Below are 24,386 nucleotides of genomic sequence, written 5' to 3' on the forward strand. Positions count from 1 at the left end.
ATTCATACAACTGATTAATAAAAAATAATAAGTAGATAAATGATTAAAGTACTAATAAAACTCACGAAAGATATTGAATAACTATTATTTAATTAATCGTCAATAATAGTACAGTCATCTTCATTGCTGCTTTCAGATCCTATGGCAATAGATTTGTTGGAATTCTGTTCATTATTATTTGACGTACTTAATACACCAAGATTATCAGCAATAGAGAAATGTTTTTTTTGAGTTTCAATTTGATTTTTTAAATCATCAATAAATTCATTCGCGGCAGTCTTTTTATCTAAATCATCGTTTATATTACTAACCATTTTCACAAGATCATCAACAGCTTTGCAGGTAATTGAATTTCCTCGTCGCGATTCATAGGATTTTAGATCGCTTTCTTTTTTAACAGAAATATTTGAATTACTATTGCTTGAAACATTCGATTTATCCATAGTTCCTAACATTTCAGAAATAAATGGTGAATTAGCTTCTATTAAATCCTTTAACGATGTTTCATTTGGATCAGGTAACTCTTTAAAGTTTTCAGTTTGTATAATTCGAGATTTTATATTTTGCTTTTGTAAGAATTGAATAAAATGATCTTCATAATTTCCAAGTGACTTATTAATTTGTTTAACAGATGATATAGAAATATTTCTTTTCTCTGATTGTTGAGTCACTTTTTTCAATGCAAAATAGCTTATACATCGATCATAATCTTGTAATTCCATAGTATTTATTTGCACCGATTTATCTGCTAAGAGAGCAGAATGGTTCCCTACGGCTCGGTCTATAGTATTTCTCTTTTTGAAAAAATTTATTCCATCGACCACGTTTGTAGTACCAATCAGATCAGATGGATCCATAATGCTATATTCTATTTCGTTATCAATATTAGTGTCCGAATCAGATTCATTTGTACAAATCATATCAAGAGGTATTTCTTCACAATTAATTTTTTTACGAGTATTATTTTCATCCGAACAATGAATAATTCCTACTTTTGTTTGATATCTTTTCCATCTATTATATTCCCGTATTATTCTGTCATTAATATATGCTAATTGAGTTATAGTATCACGTATATCGCAATGAAATTGTTTAATTAAAAGACGAGCATCATTTAATTCATACTTTTTAAGTTCTTCTCGTTGAGATGTCTCAAATAAACCTTGGAATTTCGTTTTTAGATTAACTAAAATATTATTGATCTCTTTACCATGAGGAAATAACCTTTGGTTTAACGTTTTTACGTTGCGCCGCTCTTGTACTTCTTGTCTCTTTACATTATTATAATTATTTTTTGAACTTACAAGAGCAACAGGTACTGCTTTATTATTAGTAGTAAAATTCTTAGAAGAACGTGGAACTTGTGATGGACCAACAACTGCTACATCTTCTGAATCACTTTCAATCTCTATAATATTTGAATTTGCAGTTATACATGACGTATGCGACTCGGGTAAAGGGAACCGTGATCGATTTAATATATTAATGTTCTGATTAGGTATGGTAACCATTGGAGTTGGTGCAGAATGTAATGTCTGATATAAATTCATTTGATTCATTTGATTTAGTGAATTAGAAGTATGACGAAGAGGTACAATGGGAGTTGCAAGTTGTACAAATTTTGGATTTGTAACGACGCTTACGACAGATGTACTACACATTGTTGATTGCCGAGCAATTGTAGAATTTACTCGACCAGGATATACTCGAGGTTGCGCTATAACCATACCATCTCCATTAACAGTCACATTTTCACATTCAACCATTGTTTGCTCGCATGAAAGTAAAGATGGTAATATTTCGTTATGATCCATAGTTGTATCATCTGATATTCCGCTATGATAATTATTAGTTAGAGATGTATTATTTCCATCGGAAAATCTTACTTTTCGTCCTCTTTTTTTACGTTTGGAAAGAACATTTGATACTATTTGTTTGGGTGTATACGTTTCATCATCTTCTTCTGAATTTGAACCGTTTCGTCGACGCTTTCGTTTTCTTCTACGTGGACAGCATTTTGATTCATCAGTATTTATTTTTTCGTCTATTTCCTCTTGAGACATATTACAATTATTTTGAAATAATCTGAAAAAATTTAAATATATATGATAAATATATATAATTATATTTAATCTTAAGTATCTTTTTTATTTTAATTTTTGATCTTGTTTACCTATTCATTGTCTGAATATGTTGTAGCAAAGCCCAACAAGTTCCTCTTAAATTATATAAATCTCTGGGATCACAGACGAAGCATTTCCATTTTTCATCTGCTTCAATCTTTTTTCTCAATATAGGATCAAAATTTCTTTTAATACATTTGTAACAAAATGTATTACTACAAAAAGAGCAGCAATATAAATTACCACCATTTGCACACCATCTACAAAACATATCTGTTGCATCATCACCTGTAAAATACAATTAAAAAAATATAAAATTTGAATTAATTTTTGTAAGTATCAATAATAATATGTACCTTGTTCAAAGGTGCCATCTCCATAGAAATCTCTGCATTTTGCACAGAGCAATGTATGTAGTACAGGATGTTCAAACATATTATGAGAATCTGCAGGTGCAGATCCAATATGTGCATCGCATGCTGTGCAATGTAATCTTTGAAACCGTACTGCTGAGATCTCTGAATTATATAAATTTAAAATCATATATTTTTCACATTTTTTTTAAATTTTTTAAAAAATTCTTTTAATTTAAAAATTTAATATCTATATTTTTTAAAATTTAAATTTTAATCTATGATGAAATATTTTTGCATTAGAAACAATATAGAAAATAAACAAAAAATTATATGATCATTAGATTAATATTTAAATTTTTTATTAAAAATTTCATAAAATAAAAAATTATTGTTAATACTTTAGAACGTAACTTTTGTTATTGTTTTTTTTATTACTTTAAAATTGCAATGTTTTTTATACACAAAATATGACAAGTGCCATGCTGTATCAAATGATATTGTGACAAATTTGTTGAAATAGCAAATTAACAGACAATATAAATTGAGTATATATAAATTTTATGAACTTACCATTGCCAAACATAAGTTTATAATAGCTACACTCCTCTTGAGAAATAGATACTGGTACATTTGTCGTACTTGGAAGTAGTTCTCTGGGAGTTACTGTAATATGAAGTAGGTTAGACACATTATATTTCACGATATCTTGTACAAACTCGTCCTTTAAAACTTCACAATCTCACCATTTTCTTTACTGTCTACTTCCTTCACTTCATTCACTTGTACTTCAAGCATACTTGAAATATCCATTCTTGACGTGTTTCCGATCACGATCACGTCTAACGTTACGTTTCAAAACACAGGTTATCGCGCCGCCATTTTCCTGCAAGCGCACCGGCCTAAAATTTTGGCACGGGACGTTCGAACATTCAAAAAAATGTACGTATTTCAAAGATAATACCCTATTTGTGCGACTCCAAATCGTTGTAGAGATAAAGAAACTTATGTTACTTTTAATGATCATTTTTATTAAAAGATTTCAATAAATGTATCACTTTTAGAAATATTTCTTCCTATAATTTAAAAAAGAAGTTTTTATAATATACACAAAATATTGGAAATTTTATAATGTATAAATCAAGAATATAATAACAATTTTTAATTTTAAATATTCGATTGCGCAAATGTAAACGCAACTCACCCCTGTATTCATCACTGTGACTGCGGAAATGAATTTATTTACAAATGGCGACCACTTTTCGGATTTATTACAAAACAATTCGGATCAAATAGAAATTTTCAAAAAATATAAAGATGACTGACAATATAGAAGAATCCAAACATACTGAAGAATCCAAAAAAACATCATTAAAAAAATCTGCAGAAAAATTAACAGAAGAAATACAAAGTATGGCTAATTATAAAAGTCTTTATACTGAAATTCAGGTACGCACAAAGTATCCAATCATACAAAAATTTTTAAAAACAAGAAATTTCATATTCATTTACATTTTAGAAAAATATTTATTTATCATGTAAAAAAGAAATTTTAATTATACTTTGATTCAAAAAAGCAATTACAATTCGAATCCGTTTTTAATACAAAAACCGGAAATACAAAATATTCGAAAAATCAAAAACACAACTAATAATTATTACTTTTGTTTTTTAGAAACTCGTTGCTTCTACTGCAGTAAAAAGAGAAGATTTTAAAAATACGTTATTGGACGCATTAAAAAGTAATGGTTTAGAAACAGAAATTAGAAATACGGTATTTCATTGGGTCAGATCGCAAGTATATATCATTTTTATTAAAAATGTTTGTTTTAATGAGAATCTTTAATTAAATATTTTGTAAGGGTTCTTTATCTGCTGCATCAGAATCAACCACGAATGATGTGGATTTAACTTATTTAAAAAAGGCTCAAATTCAATGGGAGCGTAGAATACAAAAATCTTTAAATTCAACATGCAATGAATTAAATGTGCCATTGGCACGCATAAGACCAAACGCAGATCGCGAAGAACTTGCTGAAAAATGGAATGAATTAAGCACTTATGATATCGGTGATCTTAATATTGATTTATTGAATAAAAATTCTAATAAAAATGTAAAAAAAGCAATTATAATAAATTTAAATTTTGTTCAATTTAATATTTAGATTTGTCACAATATAGACCTCTTTACGCCCCAAAAGACTTCTTGGATGTGCTATTTTCTATTAGAAATCCTTTCTTTAAAAAACAGCCGTACATATTTATTATTTCTTAATAAATATTTCGTAACTTTTTTTCATTTTAATAAAAATAACAATCTTTCAGAGATGAATTGAATTGGGAATTCAGCCACATAGAAATTCGCGTAAAAACACTCATGCAACTGGTATTTTTCTTTATTATATTTTTTTTAAAAAATAAATATATTTAATGTATATAAATATTTAAATACATTATTACATGATAAATTGTTATCATTATTATTTTTTGAATAGAGATGTTTATATGTGGAATTGGCAAAAGGTATGCCATTATTAGGAGTGAATCCGGATATGCCAAGTTCGGAAAATTTTGCAAATCTAGAAGAAGAAAGAATTTATATCGGTGAGAAAATACTGAAATCGAATCATGCTCCAATTGCACAAGAATTTTTGAAACGCGGAGCACCTCGAGCTCTTCGTGGTCGTTTGTGGTCTCTTGTGTTGGGATCCGCAGTAAAACAAAATGTAAAAATTCCATTATTCTATTGTATAAAAAAAAAAAAATAGATTAAAATTAAAATTTGAATATTTTTTTAGGACTTAGAATATTATGAAGAATTAAAAAATATGGTATTACAATATGATATTGTTATAGATAAACTAATAATAAAGGTAATAGATTTCTTTTATTATATTTTTAATTTCTTTTAAATAATTTTTATTTTTTTTTTATTAAAAAAAATATGGGATCTAATCTTTCTTAAATTTTTTTTCGATTATTTTTATGATTTCCTTTTTACTCTTTTATTTCAGGATGTACAGCTAACAGCCAGAAATGATGATCAATATTTTGTATTTGAAGATGTTTTATATAAAACAATGTTATGTTTTTCTCGTGATTCGGAAGTATTAGCACCTGTTACAACTGATAGAAGTGCTGGAGGTCAAGTAATACATGCTGTTTTACAAGGAAAACCAGCCACTTTGGAAAATACTCTAGTTTTTCCACCAAGTGGTGTGATTCCATTTCATGGCTTTACGATGTATGGTACAAAAACTAATTTGAAATTAATATAAGAAAATTTATGAAAATTTATAGATATTTAAACAAAATTAATTGATTTATTATTAAAATATATATAATTTAATATTAATTTTAATATTAGCTACACCGTTTTGTTACTTATATGACGATCCATGTGCAATGTATTATACCTTTCGAGCTTTTTATTTGCGGTATTGGTTTCGATTGCACACCGTTTCTAGTCACGAACAAGGTATTGTAGCATTATGTTTGCTCTTTGAGAGATTACTACAATGTCACGAACCTTTGCTTTGGATTCATTTTAGAAACATTCATATACAACCGTAAGTTTAATTTATATTCTATATTTATACCATTATCAGAAATAATTAATGCTTTGAATAAAATATTTTATAGGATTAGAATTGTTTTTAAGTGGATCATGAGAGGTTTCAGTGGCCATTTGCCACCAGAACAATTGCTTTGTCTTTGGGATCTAATTTTAGGATACGATTCATTAGAAATTATCCCTTTACTTGCAGTCACTATATTGAGTTTCCGAAAGGAAAATTTGATGCAAGTCAATAATCAACAAAGTGTAGAAGTAAGATAATTATTTCATTAATTATTTATAAGAAACTCTGTTATTAATTTTTTATTTTCAGGCTGTCTTGGCAGACTTATCTTCTTTAAAGGTTGTTCCATTATTGCAATTGGCTTTATTAAGAGAATAATATAAAATGAAAAAAAAAATAAATGAAAATTTTATTTAAATGTAAATTTAAATAGGAATAATCTTTTCTTTTATGTTGGTGCAAACTGATATCTTTTTTTCGTGATTCATAAATAGCTACTATGAAAATTCAAACACAACATTAAATATAAGGTATAAGTATATGAAAAACTGAGTAATTTAAAGAATACATAAATTTTTTAACATTATTGATTTCATCAGTGTTAAAATTATTATCACTTTCTGCACACATTATTATCGCTGAAATAACGACTAAATTGGGCCTGTACTTGCAGCTGATTTCGGAATGTAACTGCACATATACATGGTAGCTTATAAATACGAATGTATGTGTGTTCAATAATAAAAATATTCTATGAATGTGTGTCTTATAAACAATTTAATAGAATATAAAATTGCAAAAAGTTTAATTTGGTAAATAAATTTATTTATTTATTTATTTTAGTTTAATTTCAATAATTATTAATATAAAATTTTATATAATATCTATTTAAATTATTTTTTATATATATATATTTTATTATGCACTTATATTGAATTCAAAATGTATTTTAATTATTTATTACTATACATTATTATTATACATTATTATATATTATTATTATTATTATTTAATAAATTATTGCAATATATTCCTTTAAAATCGCACATTTTAGAATATTTTAAGTATTAATATTCTAAATATTAAAAAGCATTATAAATAATATATAATAGCATTATAATCATGTTTCTATTAATATAAATTTTTATTATAATTCGAGACTTTTTATTTTTTGTTTAAATATTCTTAAATATTCTTTTGTTAAATATTCTTTTGGAACACATTATATAATTTGCTTGTGATTGACAGAGATAGAAGAAGTCTCTTGGAGGGGGACTTTCCTGTTTCCGCCTGTCAGCCGTAGACTGGTAGAAATCAGAGACGCCTATCTGCCATCGTCGTTGTGTTTATAATAGCTGATTTTTTGCTGAATTTAATTCTTTATTAATATTTTGTGAAAAGCGTGCAAAGCCACGCCGAATAGAAACTTGTGAGTAGAACACATCGATCGATTTTACTTCTTTTTATTTTAGAAATATTGACTGTTATTATTATTGTTATTAGTTGCGAAGTTGCAACGGACAAGGGTGGGGTGATTCTCACCCCCAAATTATTAGTCATACACAATTTTATACTAACTTGAAATCCTTCATTAAGTTTTTTCTGTGTATCTATAATAATAACTAAAGCAATAATAACTTATTTAAATTTGGAAATATAATTAAAAAATTTGAACGTAATAAAAATATTTTATTTTTTATTTTAAAAATTTTTTTTTTGAATTGTGCATAAATTAAAAAACTCTAAAATGAATAATTTACATATGTTATTATTTTTATCAGATTACATGATTTAAGCATAAATTGATCTGAAAGCTATAATTGAAAACGTCAAAATGGCTTGGCGTTTTAAAGCATCTAAATATAAAAATGCAGCTCCTATTGTTCCTAAACCAGAAGCTTGTATTAGGGACATTTCAGTTGGTTCCTATCAAACTTATGGCAATAATATTACAGCATCTGCTGCATTTATGGCATTTAATGTAGATCATAATGGTATATTTATGTCTTTATATAAAATATATATCATATCTTTTATATTTTTATATTACATTTTTTTTGCTTTCTTTTTTTAAATTAGGATCTAATCTTGCTGTATTACCATTGGAAGATTATGGAAGAAAAAGCAAAACTATGCCTTTACTTCATGCTCATGCAGATACAGTAACCGATATGGATTTTTCTCCATTTCATGATGGTTTATTAGCCACTGGTTCTCAAGATTGTCTTGTAAGTCATAATATTTTAAAAATGTTTATCAATTATAAATAATTGCATAATTATGTTATTTATATTATGTAATTAATTATATTATAAATTACTATAATTTTCTTATTATAGGTTAAGCTATGGCATATTCCAGAAACTGGTTTAGAGGAACCTTTGTGTAATCCTGAATGTACATTCTCTCATCGTCAAAGAAGAGTGGAAGTGGTGTGTTGGCATCCTTCAGCAGAACATCTTCTTACAACAGTATCATATACAAATTTATCTCTATGGGATGTGATTTCACAACAAGAATTATTTTGTAAATAAAAAATATCATATTTGACTACTAAATAAAACATTTTTTAATAATTTTTAATTTATATAATACTACTTTATTATGTTACAGCTAATAATGAACATACAGATGTTATTCAATCTTTAAGTTGGAAGCAAGATGGTGTACTCTTAGCTACATCTTGCAAAGATAAACAAGTGAGAATCATAGATCCTCGTGCTTCTACTTGCATTGTCAATTCCTGTTCTAGTCATCAAAGTATCAAAGATTCTAGATGTGTTTGGTTGAATAACAGTGATAGAATACTCACTACAGGATTTGATGCAGCAAGATTAAGACAAATTTATATAAGAGACTTGAGGCATTTAAATGAACCTGTAAAAACCTTAGAATTGGATTGTAGTACAGGGTAAGAAATGATTAATAGTTTATTTTCTGAAATTATTTTATTATTTTAAGAATGTCTTAATGACTTTTTTTTAAATAATTATATTTTTCTATAATATTTGTGTATAATATAAAAATATTATAATATAATAATATATAAAAATACAATATAAATTATATTTCACAGTATTTTAATGCCTCTTTTTGATCCTGATACAAATATGCTTTTTTTGGCTGGAAAAGGAGATACTACTATTATGTACATGGAAGTTATGGACAAAGATCCATTTTTAGTTGAAGGTATTCGTCACAGTGGAGAACAAACAAAAGGAGTATGTTTAGTGCCAAAACGAGCACTAACTGTAATGCAAGCTGAAGTTAATAGATTATTACAACTTACTTCCACTATGGTGATACCTATTATGTATCAAGTTCCACGAAAAGTAAGTATTAACTTTAAAAATTTAATTAAGAAATATTATAATGTATTTCTTAAAATTAAAAATTTAAAAATTTTAATTTTAGACATACAGAGATTTTCATGCTGACATTTATCCAGATACAATAGGATGCGTTGCACAAAATAACGCAGCAGCCTGGATTAAAGGACATAATATGTCTGTTCCTAAAATATCTTTAGATCCTGCTAAGAGAAATAAGGGGGAGGAATCCATTACTGTAAGTAAATACTTCTGTGTTTTTTTAGCATCTTTAAAAAATGTAAAAAATTTAAAATGTATAAAATATAGTAGAATTTTTTCTAATAAATATAGAAAAATATTGATTAATTTTATTAAAACTTATAATTTTTTATGATGTGATGTTATTAAATTGCACGCTTATCATCATCATTTCATTTTATTCTTTTTGCTATTGCGTTTGCCAGTTTGAAATAAATTTTTAAAGGTATTTTTCTTTCTACTTTTGTGCTGTGTGATGTTCTATTTATGTTTAATTTTTATTATAGATTAATATTAAATAAATATTAGCAATGTATCAGATAATGTAATTAATTAATGCAAACTTGATAAATGTACAATTCAAATTTATAAATTATTGTTTTCTGATACTTTGCTAATTGTATATTTATGTACATAAGTACATAACAAAGTAATATAGAAGTAGAACATAATTTAAATATTTTTATTATTTATATTTAGAAACTTCTTTATGCATTTTCTTTTGGCTGATAATGTACGTTTCATTTTGCATTATTTAATTTCATTTCCTCATGCTCTGTGTATATTTTTTCACGTTTCAGATATCCAATGTATGTTTTATAGTTTATACATTAGCACCATTCAAAGTGTTATTCCTGGCACGTGTAATTTAAATGGCAATTGATGTTCTGTAGCTTATTATATCAGCGTAAGTAATCTTAAGTATGCGCGTAACATAGCTCTTGTGTTTTTAAGCAAATGCTTCAATATATTCTTTCTTTTTGTACATATTTGAATTTTTGAATCTTTTTGTTATGCATAGATGTAAAAAGAAAGTAGGAAGTTTGATATAAAAAAAAATTATAAAAATATCGTGTTTTTGTTGTTTTTTATATATTTTCTACAATTGCAATGTGTAGATAATGCACATTTGCAATGTTTGTAGAAATTTTATAGCATTAATGTAAAATAAAAGTTTTGAAAGTGGAATTTATTGATAAAAACAGTTTGTACCATTAAGGAATTTACCATACTCTTAGGTACATAAAGGAAACTTAGCAATACTCAAAGAAAATGAACGAGAAATAAAAATAGAGCAGAAACAATTGAAATCCATAACTATTGCTGCATCAAAAGTTTATACAAAGATGCAAGAAGGGAATGACAAAGAATCACTATCTGAGGATGATATTGAAAAATTAGAAGATCCAAAAAAAATAGAAATTGAAGACGATAAAAATAAAGTGCAGAATGGAGGTCAAATGATTCCACCAAAACCTTTGCCAAGGTCATCAAGAACTAATAGCATTTCTGAAGATGAACCGAAGCCAGTCGCACGTCCTCGAACATCGCCAAATATGGGCTCAGTAGTTACATCCGTGAATCCTAATGCGATTGGGGGATATAAGGTTGTAATCTGGTATAAAAAAAAATAATAGCGTTATGAACAGAATTTTATTTAAAAAAAAATGTTCTACTTCTGTATGCTTAATAATATTCTTCTTCACTATTTCATTTTTCTCATTACAATTATAATATCATCATAAATAATATATCATGAGATTTTCATTTAAAAAAGAAAAAACTTAATTTTTTTTTCATTTTTTTAGCCTCGACTTGGACCAAAACCATTTCAAGCAAAATCAGGTAGTCAAGAATTTTCTTTTGACAAGATTTTTTCGGTTCCTATTGCTCCAAATAATGATACAAATGGTTATCAAAACGATTTAAATAATCAAATAGAGAATAATATTGAACCAGAGAAATCACCATCATTTAATAATGAACGCATCAAAGAAACGGAAAATGGAAAAAGTGATTCCAGTTCTTTGGAAGAAGATGCAAATTCAAGTGATTCTGGTTACAAACCAAAAACACCAAGTACTGCAGAAAGACGCAAAGTTTTTGAAATAAAGAATAAAGATGAATCGCCTGAAAATGAAGAATTAGGAAATTTCGAACGAGGCAATACAAACAGAAATTCTATTGCTGAAAGAAGAAGACTTTACGAAAGTCGTTCTGTATCTGTAACTGATGGAAATTTAGCAGAGAAGGCAATGGGTTCGCCAACAATGTTGAGACGTAGAGATTCCTTTAAAACCAAAAGTGAGGTGATTAAAGAAGATGAAGTTAAAAAAGTTATTTCAATGTTGCGCCAACAAAGTATGGATCCGCGATTGGAGAAAGTGGATAATTCTGTAACGCCAACGCCAAAGAGAACGTCAACTGTATTTGGTAAGAAAAATATAAAAATTTTTATGAAATATACTTAGTATTTCAATTCTTTATTTAAATTCTAATAAAGTTTAAATTCAATTTTATTTTATTATTTAACTATACTTATCACTTAATATTCTGACTTTGTCATATTATTCTTCATACTTTATTCTTTCTTCTTATTAAAAATTCAAAATTATTATTTATTACAAAAATTATAGTATAATCACTATAGTATATATTGCTGTATTAATTATATTTATTATATATAGGTAGAGTATCAAAATTTCGCCATTTAAAAGGTACACCTGGTCACAAATCTACTCATATTGAAAATATAAGAAATATTAGTCGTCAAATATCTGGAGAATGTGATGGTTTTCATGGTAATTTATATAAAATATTTATATATATTTATATATATATATATATATATTTATACATTTATTTTTAAATTGAATTAACATATGATTACAGCTAATTCTGATCGCGTTGCGGTACCGCTTAGTGGACCAGGTGGCAAAATAGCAGTTTTAGAATTAAAAAAAACTGGAAGATTACCAGATGGTGTAATGCCAGCATTAGTGCATGGTGCCACTGTAATGGATTTTCAATGGAATCCATTTGATAATCAACGATTAGCTGTTGGTAAAGAAACTATTAATATTATTAAATTATGATATTTTATAATAAAAACATTTATTAAATGATATCTATTATTATTGCTTATAATAGCATGTGATGATGGAATGATTCGGTTATGGGAAATACCAGAATCCGGATTATCAGAACCAACAAACGAACCAAAATATATCATAAAGGCTCATACTGATAAAATATATTTAATTAAATTTCATCCACTAGCATCAGATGTTCTTGCATCAGCATCTTATGATATGACTGTGAAAATTTGGGATTTGACGCTTTTGTCATCTTGTGATACAGCAGTTGCGAAAATAACACTAATGTGTCATACCGATCAAATTTTTAGTCTTGCATGGTCACCATGTGGTCAATATCTTGCAAGTACATGTAAAGATGGGAAATTACGAATTTACAAACCAAGATCTAACGATGTACCAGTTAAAACTGGAAAAGGACCTGTTGGTACTAGAGGTGCACGAGTTATATGGGCATTGAAAGGACAATTTCTTGTTGTATTAGGTTTTGACAAGTATATACAGCATTAAGTACTTATAAAATTTTTTAGAATTATTAAACAATAATTTTTTACTATCTATATTTTTTTTTTTTAGAGTTTCAGAAAGACAAATATATGTTTTTAAAACGGACAATCTTAATACACCATTGACAACAGTTGGATTAGATGTGTCACCTGCAATTTTAATGCCATATTATGACGAAGACAGTTCCACACTTTTTTTAACAGGACGTGTAAGAATATCATTTCTTATTAAATTATTTGAAATAACAAAAAATGTTTTTTCTTAAAAAATATATTTACAGGGTGATTCTACAATATACGCTTTTGAAGTAACAGAAGAACCTCCATATTGTTGTCCACTTAGTCATCATCGATGTAGTACTTTGCATCAAGGTTTATCGTTTCTTCCTAAAAATAAATGCGATGTTGCTAGTGTAGAATTTGCATCAGCATTAAGATTAACAAATAATACAATAGAACCTTTGAGTTTTACTGTTCCGCGTATAAAGGTAAATTTGATACAGAGTTAAAACTTAAAAAAAAAAAAATTAATTAATTTTAACTATCTTTCAGAGTGAACTTTTCCAAGATGATTTATTTCCACCAACTAAAATTACATGGAAATCAACTATGACTGCTACTGAATGGTTTAATGGTGCTAACAAACAAGCATTTAGAATAAGTCTAAAACCACCTGGAATGGACAACTGTAAGTAAAAATTATAAAATAATTTTTTTTTTTTAATATTGTAAGTATTTATATTTTATGTATAGTAACTGAAAATCAAGGCCAAGGAATAGTTACAGCACCTATTGTAAAGCAACAATCAACAACACCATTTTCTGTATCTGCTCAATCTTTCAATAGACTAGGATGGAATCCTGATGTGAAAGCTAAACAAGAAGAGGTATTTAAAAATAATTCAGTATAAATGAAATGCATATAGTATTATTAAAATCTATCTATAATATTCTATATTCTAATTTCATCTATAATATTGTTATTAAATATAAAAATCTTATTTGCAAATAATTATCGTTTATTTTTTAATAATTGCAAATAAAAAAATTATTAGAAGAAAAATTTGTGTTAATATGTATGTGATAGATCCAAAAAACTATGAGTAACTTTGTGGGTGATGTAATACAGTGTTCCTTGGAACAAGATCACATGGAAGGTGTAGAGGAACATGAATGGGTGGGTAAATAAAATAATTTTTATAAATAATTTCAAACATATATAATTTTTATATATTGATATACTTATGATTTAATTATTTTAATTACAGGATGAGTGAAAATTGGTACCGATAGGTAAATAATCATATAAAAATAAAAGGTAAGATGAAATAAATTTAAATATAGCTGTTTGAAACATAACTTATTTGTAAGTTAAAAATCATAATATAAGCAAAAATATTTCAATAATTAATATCATACATGTTGAGAGATATTTATAATTGCAATAATAGTTTCCAAAAAATTTTTTCTTTTTTTATTTCCTTTTTTAGTATTGGATTTATCATATAAATTTAATTTAAAAAATATAAGGGATTGAATATTAAAATATTTTTAACTTTGTTAATATTATTTTTTAAATCTTATAACTCAGTAAAAATTCTTGTAAAAAATTTGTAATTCTTTTTATAAATAATTTCTATTAATTGTCATTTTATAATTTTAATATTAAAGATAAATGCATAAAATGAATATTATATGAATACATTAAAAATTTAGATTTATAATTATTCATCAAAATTTATCAGAATTTGACAAAGTTTTAATTATTTTTACGATTTTGAAATCATCAATAATTATCTCAATTATCTCAAAGTATATTTTTGTGAAAATGTGTGAAAATGAATCTACTGAATAATTTTTTTTTATTTTTAAAATTTAAAAATATACTATTTATAAATTTTCTGGAAATATAGAAAAGTTCAGTGTATTAATTAGAAACAAGTATTGCCTAATGCATAAATAAATTTTTAATTTCCTTCACAAATTATTTTTAATAATTTTTTATAACAGACATACAAAATCATATTTGTTAAAATCAAAATCAAAATTTGAATAAATATTGTTTGAAAAATTTAATATTTCTAAACAATTATAAATTAATATTATTCAATAAGCACTGTTCTTTTCTTTTGTTAAATAAAAATATACAATAAAAATATAACAATACGTAATAATTCATAAAATAATTAGTTTTGAAAAAATTATATATGATTTATATAATATAAATGTACCGTATCTTTTTTTATTTAATATTATGAATGATATTCTTAGTACATATGCTACTATAATGTAATCATCATACGTGTGATATTAGCGAACGATACTTTTTTTCATGAATCGAAGGTCAAAAATTTTTACAGAATATCATAATACACACACGCACAAAGATAAATAATAGAAAAATTACATATTAGTAAATCATCATTTAAGTAAATTAATACTTACTTAATTAATACTTATATAGCAAAATATATAGTCGGTAATAACAAATTATTCAATGATTCTATTGAATATAACTAATAAATTAATTTTTATATACTTTCAATTTCAACAAAATATTTGTAAAAAAAAAAAAAAGATCACGATCAAAGATTCGAAATGTATTGTACTTGAAAACAATTTTCCAATTCATTATGCATACATGATTGAAACGTAAAAGCGTAAATTCCATATTTAAGTAGTAGTCAAAAAAAAAAATTTTAGATTATAAAAAGTGTAAAAATGCCTATTTTCTCTATATAATATATACTGACTTTGTATTTTTTAATAGTTTAATATTAAATAATAAATTAAGAAAATAAATAAAATAATTTATCATTTTTATAAAATATATTCGTTTACAATTTTAAATATATTCTACTCCATTAAATAAACCATTTTTTATCTCACTAGAATGATATAATCATCTTTAATGATAGTTTCTCATAACTAGAAAAAATATAATAGCGTTCCTATTCGTGTGATTGAAACTTTTATATAAACAATTTTGTATAAATAAAAATAAAGATAAAGATCCCTCCATTTGTAATAATTTTTAAATATGTCTACAAGCAAACATGGAATTTACGCTTCCATGTAATCACGCACATTTTATACCTTTATATTAATTTTATATTACCGAACATCGATAATTTAATAATCATATATAAAAAAAAATAAATCTGATGGTGCTGTGTTATTTCGAGAAATTTTAGTCTATAGTTGTCATAAATACAATAATGAAATTGACAAAAAATATGATTATTATTTGCTCAATGATTTAAAAACAAATAACATTCCAATTTTATATTTTATTACATAAGAATAAATTATAAATAAAATTATCACTCACAAGAAATTGAAGGTGCCAAAAGTTCATACAACAATTAAAAGAAAGAAAAAAATACTTGAATTAAGTTCTTTATATAATAAACTAAATATATTAAGCATTTAAAAAAAATATATTTTTCTCTGCATTTCTTACATATGAATTACACATATATTTATACCATTAGAAATATAATGTTTTCTTTCGTAGATCAAAAATAACAATAAAACTTTTATAAACATCGAAATGAAAAAAAAGTGAAGAAAAACAAAATAATACTTTGCTGAAAAAAAATATATAACTACTAATCGTCCGCAATTCACATTTGTATGTTAAATAATTATAAATATTCAAATATTCTAAAACTAAGAAACGTCATTGTTGCATATTTTATTAACCATATTTTTTTTACTATTATATTTTTTAAACTATTATACTTTATATATTTGATAAATAAATTAGAATATATATACGATTAAATTAGAATATATATAGAAAAATTATGTAAAAACAATGTCTCAAAAAATTATTTTTAAAAATTTTTTAAATTTCTAAATTTTTTTATAATATTTTAAAATAAAATAATAGATGTAATAAAATTATAATAAATGGATAAAATTATCATAAAACATTGTTAATTTTGATAATTGTTCAATAATTAATATAAGTTTACATTAATTGCAATTTAAGGATCTTATTCTAAAAAATTATTTTGATTGCAACAGGAAGTTTCTTGGTAATATTGCGCTATGACTGATTGCTAAGTAATTTTATCATGTAGTAATATACCTTTGTATCGACCTTATACCTCTTATATGTATTTCACTTATAAAATCTTTTTATCAAATATATGTATCTCATGTGTTTTTAAATTTACCTTCATATTATTTGTGATTTAATTTTAAAATAAAAAATTATGAATATTTATAATTTATAAAAATTATTAATACAATTCCATTGAACAGTACAATTTATAAAAGTAATTTGTTTTTTCTGCTAATGAAAAATGTAACAAAGAAATAATTCACATATAAATGAAAATTTTATAAACAATGAATTTTTATTTGTGCAAATTATCTACCATATCCAACTCGATCTCTAGGAATTAATCTCAATTCAGATCCATGTTTAAGAAAAACGTTTCCTGAAATTAATTATTAATATAATTATTAATATAATTGGTTATCAATATTTGAAACATTTCCTATATTTTTCTATAATATAAAAAATTTACCTGCTGTTTGTTGTGGATTGATACCTATTCCATCATCTGTGATTATTGCAGATGTTGATGGAGATACTTTGAATTCTTCTGCAGCAAATTTTAAAACAGCAGTAAACGGAGTGTTATCTGGTACACTAAGTCTGCAATTATAAATATATAATATATAATTTTATATAATCTTTAAAAATCTAATTTAATTTAGAAATTAAATTAAATATTGATTTAAAAAATGAGAGTTTATATAAATAATAAATAAAATAATAAAATAAATAGAAAATAATTAATGTAATTAATTTTATATGAACTCTCATTTTTTTTTAATGATTGTACAAAGATTATGCTATTACCATCCAATATCTTTTTCAATTTTTTGCCATATTGTACCATTGGGATGTGTTTTTACTAATTTCATTCTGTTGTATATTATGTCTGAAATTTCTGTAGGACCATGTAATAATATTTCTACTATTTTGACAAGATGTTCGTATTTAAATTCATAATTCGATATCCAATGATTTTCAATTTGTTTCATATGACGTGCAAAATAAAATATACTATCAAGAAAATTTGTATAAAGCTCTGGATTTGTTTGCATAAAATTCCAAAGTAATGTTTGTTTTATATTTATAAAAATTAAGCAAAGATTTGCATCATTTTGAATAAGCTTGTTTGATAATAGTTGAACTATTATTTGTTTAATTTTATTGTTATTATCTAAGTTACCAGCAAATTTAATTAATTTTGAATAAAAACCATCATCAAACATTTTATGAATACATTGTAAAACTTCATATTCATTACTATTGCCAATTAAAAATTCCCAAGACATAATTAAAGCTTCATCTTGTACATTTGAAGCAGAGATATCCAATTTTTCAAAAGATTCTATAATTATATTTGTACATATTCCATTAATTAATATATGTTTAAGAAAATTATTGAATCTATCAATGCCACAATATTCAATGTATAATTTTAAAAATTCATCTATAATATCAGTTGAAATATTAGTATCTTTCAAATATATTTCTAATAATTTATCACAGGCATATTTCAATTCAGAACATTTATATAAATTTGATCTATCTTCTTTCAACCAATGACTCTGAAGATTATTATCAAGTACATTTTCTTTGCCTATTTCATATGCTTTAGCAATTGTAATTTCAATAAATTGAGCACATTGGAAAATTTTGGTAACATTTTCAGTGTTTATTTCTTCGCAAACATTTGGATTCTCTATGAATACAAGAAACGCATTAAACATTTTCAATATTTCGAGGAAATCATGCTCTGACATGTTCATATTATTTTATGTAAACATAAAATATGTTTTAAAATTTTAATGAAATAATAAATCACATCATAAACTTACACTTTAAAAGGAAGTTTCGGATCAGATGTCAGAGTTATTTTAAAAGTAACTTTAGACCTGCAACAAATTAAAATTCTCATTATTAGTTATCAAATTGAATAATTTTTATAAAAACATATGTTTATAGAAAACTGTATACACATTTTAAAATCATGGTTTGTCTATAATCTTTTTTTATGTTATCTTTTTGAAGATTTTTTAAATCAGAATACGTACGCCATAATTATATTTATCGATAATTATCAAATAGTATTTTATCAAAAAGTGGATTATTCATATATATATTTCACTTTGAAAAAAACATTAACCTCAATCAGACGTTGAGCATTTTCTACTATGCAATATAAGATATTCAATTCAATCAGAATTGCCAGCATGCAGAACAAAATAGTTGGTAACGTATAAAATAAAAAAGTAAGAGAGCAATATATATATCATTATATTATATGATTTCGATAAAGAAATCATTATAATATAATAAATCTCATCTTATAATCACATAATTTTATTTGGAATTTTATTAAAAGCTTTTCATCTCTTAACAAGGGATTTTTTTTTCTTTCACCATCTTCGTGATTTCATTATAGGCATTTCATCTATATTATCTATATTATCTCTAATATTTAACTCATTAAAAACGCCATTACTGAGTTATAAGTCATAATTATTTTTCTTTTCTCCTACTACTTTTCTTTTAAATTTTTCAAATTTTATAAAAAAAATATACTAATCATATATATAATATAGTATATGATATAATACTGCTATTCTCCTTTTTTTACATCACTGTCGACCATTTTGTCTCGTATACTGGCAAGTCTAACAACTCTGCATTTAACATTTTACATGAAATAAGCGGCATATAATATACGTGTGTATAATACGCATATGTAAAAATTAGATATTATTATACCATTTTCTTAAGTTTATTAAAAAAAAATATTTAAAAATCTTATTATTTAAATAAATAACTAATAATTAAAATAATTATAATTTATTTTATTAAAATTTAAAAACTGTATTACACTGTATTACTGTATTTATAACAACTGTATTTATAAAAAAAATCAACCATTATATTTTAGTCAAAAATTCTCTCATTTCTATATTATTATATTTTAATACAAAATATATTATATAATATTTATAAATAAATATTTCATATATTTTAATAAATTTTTTTAATAATGAATTTGAAAAAATTTTAATAAATATAATGAAACGAAGTATTCAAAAAAAAATTAAGAATTAATTTAAAAATATAATGAATTCAATTCAATTTTTTAATATATTTGATCTTATTAATCATAATTTTAATAATTAAATAGTGAAAATTGAAAAATATAAAAATTTTTATAATCAAGATATTTAAATGCATTAAAAATATTCTTTAAAACTATTCGATTAAAAATATTATACCTTACATGCCTATGTTCATTATGATAATATATAATTTTTGCAATTTATGATGTATATCATGTAATTCAATTTGCATACTTTATATATATATTTTTTATATATATATGTGAAAGATACAATTTTTATTATATATATACATATATATATAATTTCTTTTTAAATATTTTCAATTAAAATATTTTTTGCTCTTATTCTATTTAATAAATTAATACATTATTGTGACTAGTGAACAATTAAAAACATACTATAATGAGTACAATTTACATACGTTAAATATTTGATTATAATAATTATATGAAAAAATAGAATTAATCAATGTCAATTAATAGTTATCTTTATTGTTGTGTTTTTTATCAACCAAATAAAAAGTTTTCCATGATCAAATTTTTGAGATCGCCACGTTACGGCTTATCGCTTCGTAAGTAGTATGATTGTGCCGTTAATATTGCATTAGTGTGTTCTCCATAGTTTCGGTGCATTAATTTATATCTACGATACAATGCAATAGATAGTAGCGCGTAGAATGTGTTTTAATAAGTTACACATTTATAAAATCTGAGAAAAGTTAATTCTTTTCATATGATTTAAACAATATAAGAGTAAAAAACGAATTATAAAGGTTAGATACAATTATTAAAGAAGAACAAACCGCAAAGTTTCATGCAACTTTGATAAATTAGCTCTCAAGCTTATATACAGAGAATATAGCCAAGTGCAAAATGGATAATAATAAAGTGGAGGACGAAAATCAACGTAATATTAATGATGGGGATTGGATTTGTCCCGATTCTCAGTACGTAGATTTTTTTAAAGATAACATTATCTTGTATAAAATCAGCCTTACGTTTTATATTTAAATTTTATATTCAATCGTAATATTTATTTTAATTAGTAACACAACTAACTAATAGCATAAATTTTATTATAAATCACGCATTTGATATATAATGTTATTTTTTAAAAATTTTAGTAAAAATATTAATTAAAAAAAGAATAAAATTTAAATGAATAATATGAATAAATGTATTGTTTAATTAATTAAATTTAATGAATATATTAATATATCAATTATATTAATAGTTTATTTTTATTATTTATATTACATTTATACTTTATAATATTTGATAAAGAAAATAAAAAAATGTTTAATTTAAAAAGATTATTCATATAATTTTTAGATTTTAAAATATTAATGTAAATCTATTAAATCTATAAAAATAACAAATGTTAATATGAAAATAGATAAAATTATATAAATTTAATGATATATAAGATGATATATAATGATATTTTGATAATGTTTAATATTTCAGATGTGCCAATGTAAATTTTGCAAGGAGAAATTCTTGTAATCGATGTGGAAAAGGTATATAAAAATTAATATGGTAATGTATAATTTGTATATAATTTTTTTTAAAATGATGTTTCATGAATTATATATCTTTGCAATTTTAGTATTGCTTTATTAACATTATAGAATACATAAAATTTCATATAATAATTAACAAGATATTTTTTATTCAGACAGGGGAGAATGTCCTAAGAAAAAAAAATTAGGACAAGAAATTGGCAAAGCAGCTGCAGAAAAAAGTAGAGGTTTGTTTAGGTAAATAATGAAAATAATAAGAATATAATACAAAAAAATATCCATAAATTATTTTATACATATGAAATAAATATTTTAAAAATAATATTCAGAAATAATATAATAAAAATTTTAATTTAATCAGTTTTATTTAAATTGATATTTTGATTTTAATAATATACAGAGTTGTACAATATATTGTATATCTTTCTTTAACTTCAATATATCTAGTATTCTTATAAAATATGTACAATAAGTAAATACTAGATACAGAGTAAATAAACAATTTTATTTTATGTTATTTTTAGTGCTGATGATTGGCAGTGCAGTAAATGTGGAAACGTAAATTGGGCTCGACGACAACAATGTAATATGTGTAATGCACCAAAATTTGGAGAAATTGAAGAACGTACAGGATATGGAGGAGGATATAACGACCGAGGAGTTGTTGAATATAAAGAAAGGAGAGACGATGATGACGAATACGATGAATTTGGACGTCGTAGAAAGAAACGAAAAATTGAAAACCGTTCAGATGACGATTCCAAAGATTCTAGGTATAGCAGTCCACCACGTAATAAGTCTAAAGATGAAGATGATAGAAACGAAATAGAAGAAGATCAAAATGTAATTGAATATACTTTTAGTGAAAATTGAAAATATTATATACATATAGTATATGTGTATGTATATATATATATATATATAATATATATATACATACATACATACATCATACATACACACATACATACATTATACATACATACATACATCATACATACATACATACATACATACATACGTATGTACATATGTACGTACACGCGCGCGCGCACACACGCACGCACACGCATGCACACACACGCGCGCGCGCGCGCGAACACACACACACACACACATATTTAAATTTTAGGATGAAGATGAAGAAGAGGAAGATGATGAAGAAGATGGTGATTTATCTAAATATGATCTTAGTGAATGGGATGACTTTGCAGTTAAGAAAAAGTAAATTTTCACATGATTAATACTTCTGTAGTGAATACAATACATACTGTTAATTTTCAGTACAAATGGGAGCACTGTATCTTCAGAAGAACAACAATCAAGGTAACAATAACAAATAATGATACAATTAAAAAACTTAAATCATTCAGTAAATTTTTTCTATTAAATCAATAATAAAAATAATTATGGATAAGAATACTATTATATAATTATTGTAAAAATATTATTTTTATATAAGCATGTTTTTTTCGCAGAGACAAAGATGACTGGCGCGATTCGGGAACATCTAGTCAATGAAAATATGTGCAGAAGGAAAGGTTTGACTTAGGTTTCGGGTATAAAATTGGTTGCAACAATGAATCGTAATATTAATCAATGAAATTGTTGAACACTTTTCTCTTAAAATTTCTTAGATACAGTATTATCGTATCCCTTATTGTAAATCAATAAATGTTGAATTGAATAATGGCATAGATGAATGAAGAAATAGATTCAACAAATTTGAAGAAATTCATAATACAATACTTGTTAAATAAATGATTTTTTTACAGGTGAAACGAAATTTCAAGAATGACAAATTCTCGACAACAAGAGATATAACACAACGCAACAAATTTAGTGATTTAGTGAGCACCTTTGGATAAAGTGATGAACAATATATACAACTTATTGCAAGGGGAATCGATTACAAATAAGCTTTACATTTCGTGACTGAGCTCATAGCTTCATTTGACTCAATGGATGGAGAGTGAAATGTAGGTTACTTATTTGCGCAATATTGTCCTAAATATTGCATAGTAATGTGGAAATTCGTAAAATACTTGGCGCAGGTAGAATATTTCTCTAGTAAATGAAATTAAAACAAAAAACAGAAAAACAGAATGAAATCTGTAATATTGACATAATTTTATGGATGATATGTTACACGACTCGTTGTAAAAACTTTGAATTATGAACATAGATGAAATCTTATTTCTAACTGAAAATATAAAGTCTTCGAGAAAGCTCTCTATCATCATGTCACATATTTAGAAATGTTCTTTATGTTATCACAAAATTCATCATTTTGCGCTAAATCGCTTAAAATATTGCTCAAGCTGCTTCGAAAAAAATTTTTTTTTTAGTTTATTTTCTCGCTTCGTCTTTCTCTAATTTTCTCATTCATTCTTTTTTTTTTCTCTTTCTTCATGCATAACATCTAACGATTAAATAAACATATTATAGTATTAAAAAATCATTCCTTAATGAATATAGATATGTATTGATGTCTTCAGAAAGAAGAAAAAAGGATACATTTTCTTGTTTGACTATCACAGATCCGAGTAAGTTGGAAGCAGCCTGTTTTTTAAATGAAAAAAAAAAAAAAAAAAAAAAAAAAAAAATTATGAGCTCATCATATTTAAAAACTTTCATTCAGTTTCAACGGACAGAAAAAATATAACGATTAAAAAAAAATCTA

General features: G+C 24.5%; 5 protein-coding genes across 9 annotated transcripts; 3 read left to right on the forward strand and 2 right to left on the reverse strand.

The window, feature by feature from the left end:
* Positions 1–69: 69 nt before the first annotated feature.
* LOC409083 lies at positions 70–3,549 on the reverse strand. Its single transcript, XM_392607.7, has 5 exons — positions 3,223–3,549; positions 3,050–3,142; positions 2,480–2,641; positions 2,174–2,411; positions 70–2,085 (listed from the first exon to the last, which is right to left on the reverse strand). The coding sequence occupies exons 1-5, from the start codon at positions 3,287–3,289 to the stop codon at positions 93–95; spliced, it is 2,553 nt and encodes an 850-aa protein (XP_392607.3). The 5' UTR covers positions 3,290–3,549; the 3' UTR covers positions 70–92.
* On the forward strand, positions 2,990–6,815 carry LOC551193 (TBC1 domain family member 19). 2 transcript variants are annotated; one of them, XM_016913111.2, is made up of 13 exons: positions 2,990–3,158; positions 3,343–3,418; positions 3,541–3,925; positions 4,152–4,274; positions 4,339–4,546; positions 4,642–4,729; positions 4,802–4,862; positions 4,972–5,202; positions 5,275–5,349; positions 5,491–5,725; positions 5,844–6,045; positions 6,119–6,305; positions 6,367–6,815. In XM_016913111.2, the coding sequence occupies exons 3-13, from the start codon at positions 3,794–3,796 to the stop codon at positions 6,433–6,435; spliced, it is 1,611 nt and encodes a 536-aa protein (XP_016768600.1). In that variant the 5' UTR covers positions 2,990–3,158; positions 3,343–3,418; positions 3,541–3,793; the 3' UTR covers positions 6,436–6,815. The 2 variants fall into 2 exon arrangements, with proteins under 2 accessions (XP_016768600.1, XP_006559231.1); XM_006559168.3 differs by having other exon boundaries at positions 3,054–3,158; positions 3,773–3,925.
* LOC409082 (coronin-7) lies at positions 6,518–14,434 on the forward strand. Of its 3 annotated transcripts, XM_016913110.2 has the most exons (19): positions 6,518–6,587; positions 7,306–7,486; positions 7,839–8,051; positions 8,137–8,285; positions 8,397–8,583; positions 8,671–8,968; positions 9,134–9,389; positions 9,472–9,624; positions 10,646–11,014; positions 11,216–11,840; positions 12,095–12,208; positions 12,300–12,470; positions 12,558–12,996; positions 13,079–13,217; positions 13,290–13,496; positions 13,561–13,696; positions 13,762–13,895; positions 14,096–14,185; positions 14,277–14,434. In XM_016913110.2, the coding sequence occupies exons 3-19, from the start codon at positions 7,892–7,894 to the stop codon at positions 14,283–14,285; spliced, it is 3,636 nt and encodes a 1,211-aa protein (XP_016768599.1). In that variant the 5' UTR covers positions 6,518–6,587; positions 7,306–7,486; positions 7,839–7,891; the 3' UTR covers positions 14,286–14,434. The 3 variants fall into 3 exon arrangements, 2 of the variants coding, with proteins under 2 accessions (XP_016768599.1, XP_026297582.1); XM_026441797.1 differs by lacking the exon at positions 10,646–11,014; XR_001703711.2 differs by lacking the exons at positions 13,561–13,696; positions 13,762–13,895; positions 14,096–14,185; positions 14,277–14,434 and having other exon boundaries at positions 12,558–13,012; positions 13,290–13,487.
* A 2,907-nt stretch (positions 14,435–17,341) lies between these two features.
* On the reverse strand, positions 17,342–19,326 carry LOC726196 (ubiquitin-fold modifier 1). 2 transcript variants are annotated; one of them, XM_001120363.5, is made up of 4 exons: positions 19,132–19,326; positions 18,916–18,972; positions 17,550–17,680; positions 17,342–17,459 (listed from the first exon to the last, which is right to left on the reverse strand). In XM_001120363.5, exons 1-4 carry the CDS (start codon positions 19,134–19,136, stop codon positions 17,389–17,391), a joined length of 264 nt encoding a protein of 87 aa, XP_001120363.1. In that variant the 5' UTR covers positions 19,137–19,326; the 3' UTR covers positions 17,342–17,388. The 2 variants fall into 2 exon arrangements, with proteins under 2 accessions (XP_001120363.1, XP_026297585.1); XM_026441800.1 differs by lacking the exons at positions 17,342–17,459; positions 18,916–18,972; positions 19,132–19,326 and adding an exon at positions 17,888–18,909 and having other exon boundaries at positions 17,570–17,680.
* A 1,288-nt stretch (positions 19,327–20,614) lies between these two features.
* On the forward strand, positions 20,615–24,316 carry LOC409350 (zinc finger Ran-binding domain-containing protein 2). The gene is made up of 8 exons (XM_026441803.1): positions 20,615–21,127; positions 21,648–21,700; positions 21,859–21,940; positions 22,228–22,546; positions 22,836–22,927; positions 22,988–23,029; positions 23,182–23,244; positions 23,479–24,316. Exons 1-7 carry the CDS (start codon positions 21,054–21,056, stop codon positions 23,222–23,224), a joined length of 705 nt encoding a protein of 234 aa, XP_026297588.1. The 5' UTR covers positions 20,615–21,053; the 3' UTR covers positions 23,225–23,244; positions 23,479–24,316.
* Positions 24,317–24,386: the final 70 nt, after the last annotated feature.

This window comes from Apis mellifera, linkage group LG7 (genome assembly GCF_003254395.2).
Source record: "Apis mellifera strain DH4 linkage group LG7, Amel_HAv3.1, whole genome shotgun sequence".
Classification (NCBI taxonomy): Eukaryota; Metazoa; Arthropoda; class Insecta; order Hymenoptera; family Apidae; genus Apis; species Apis mellifera.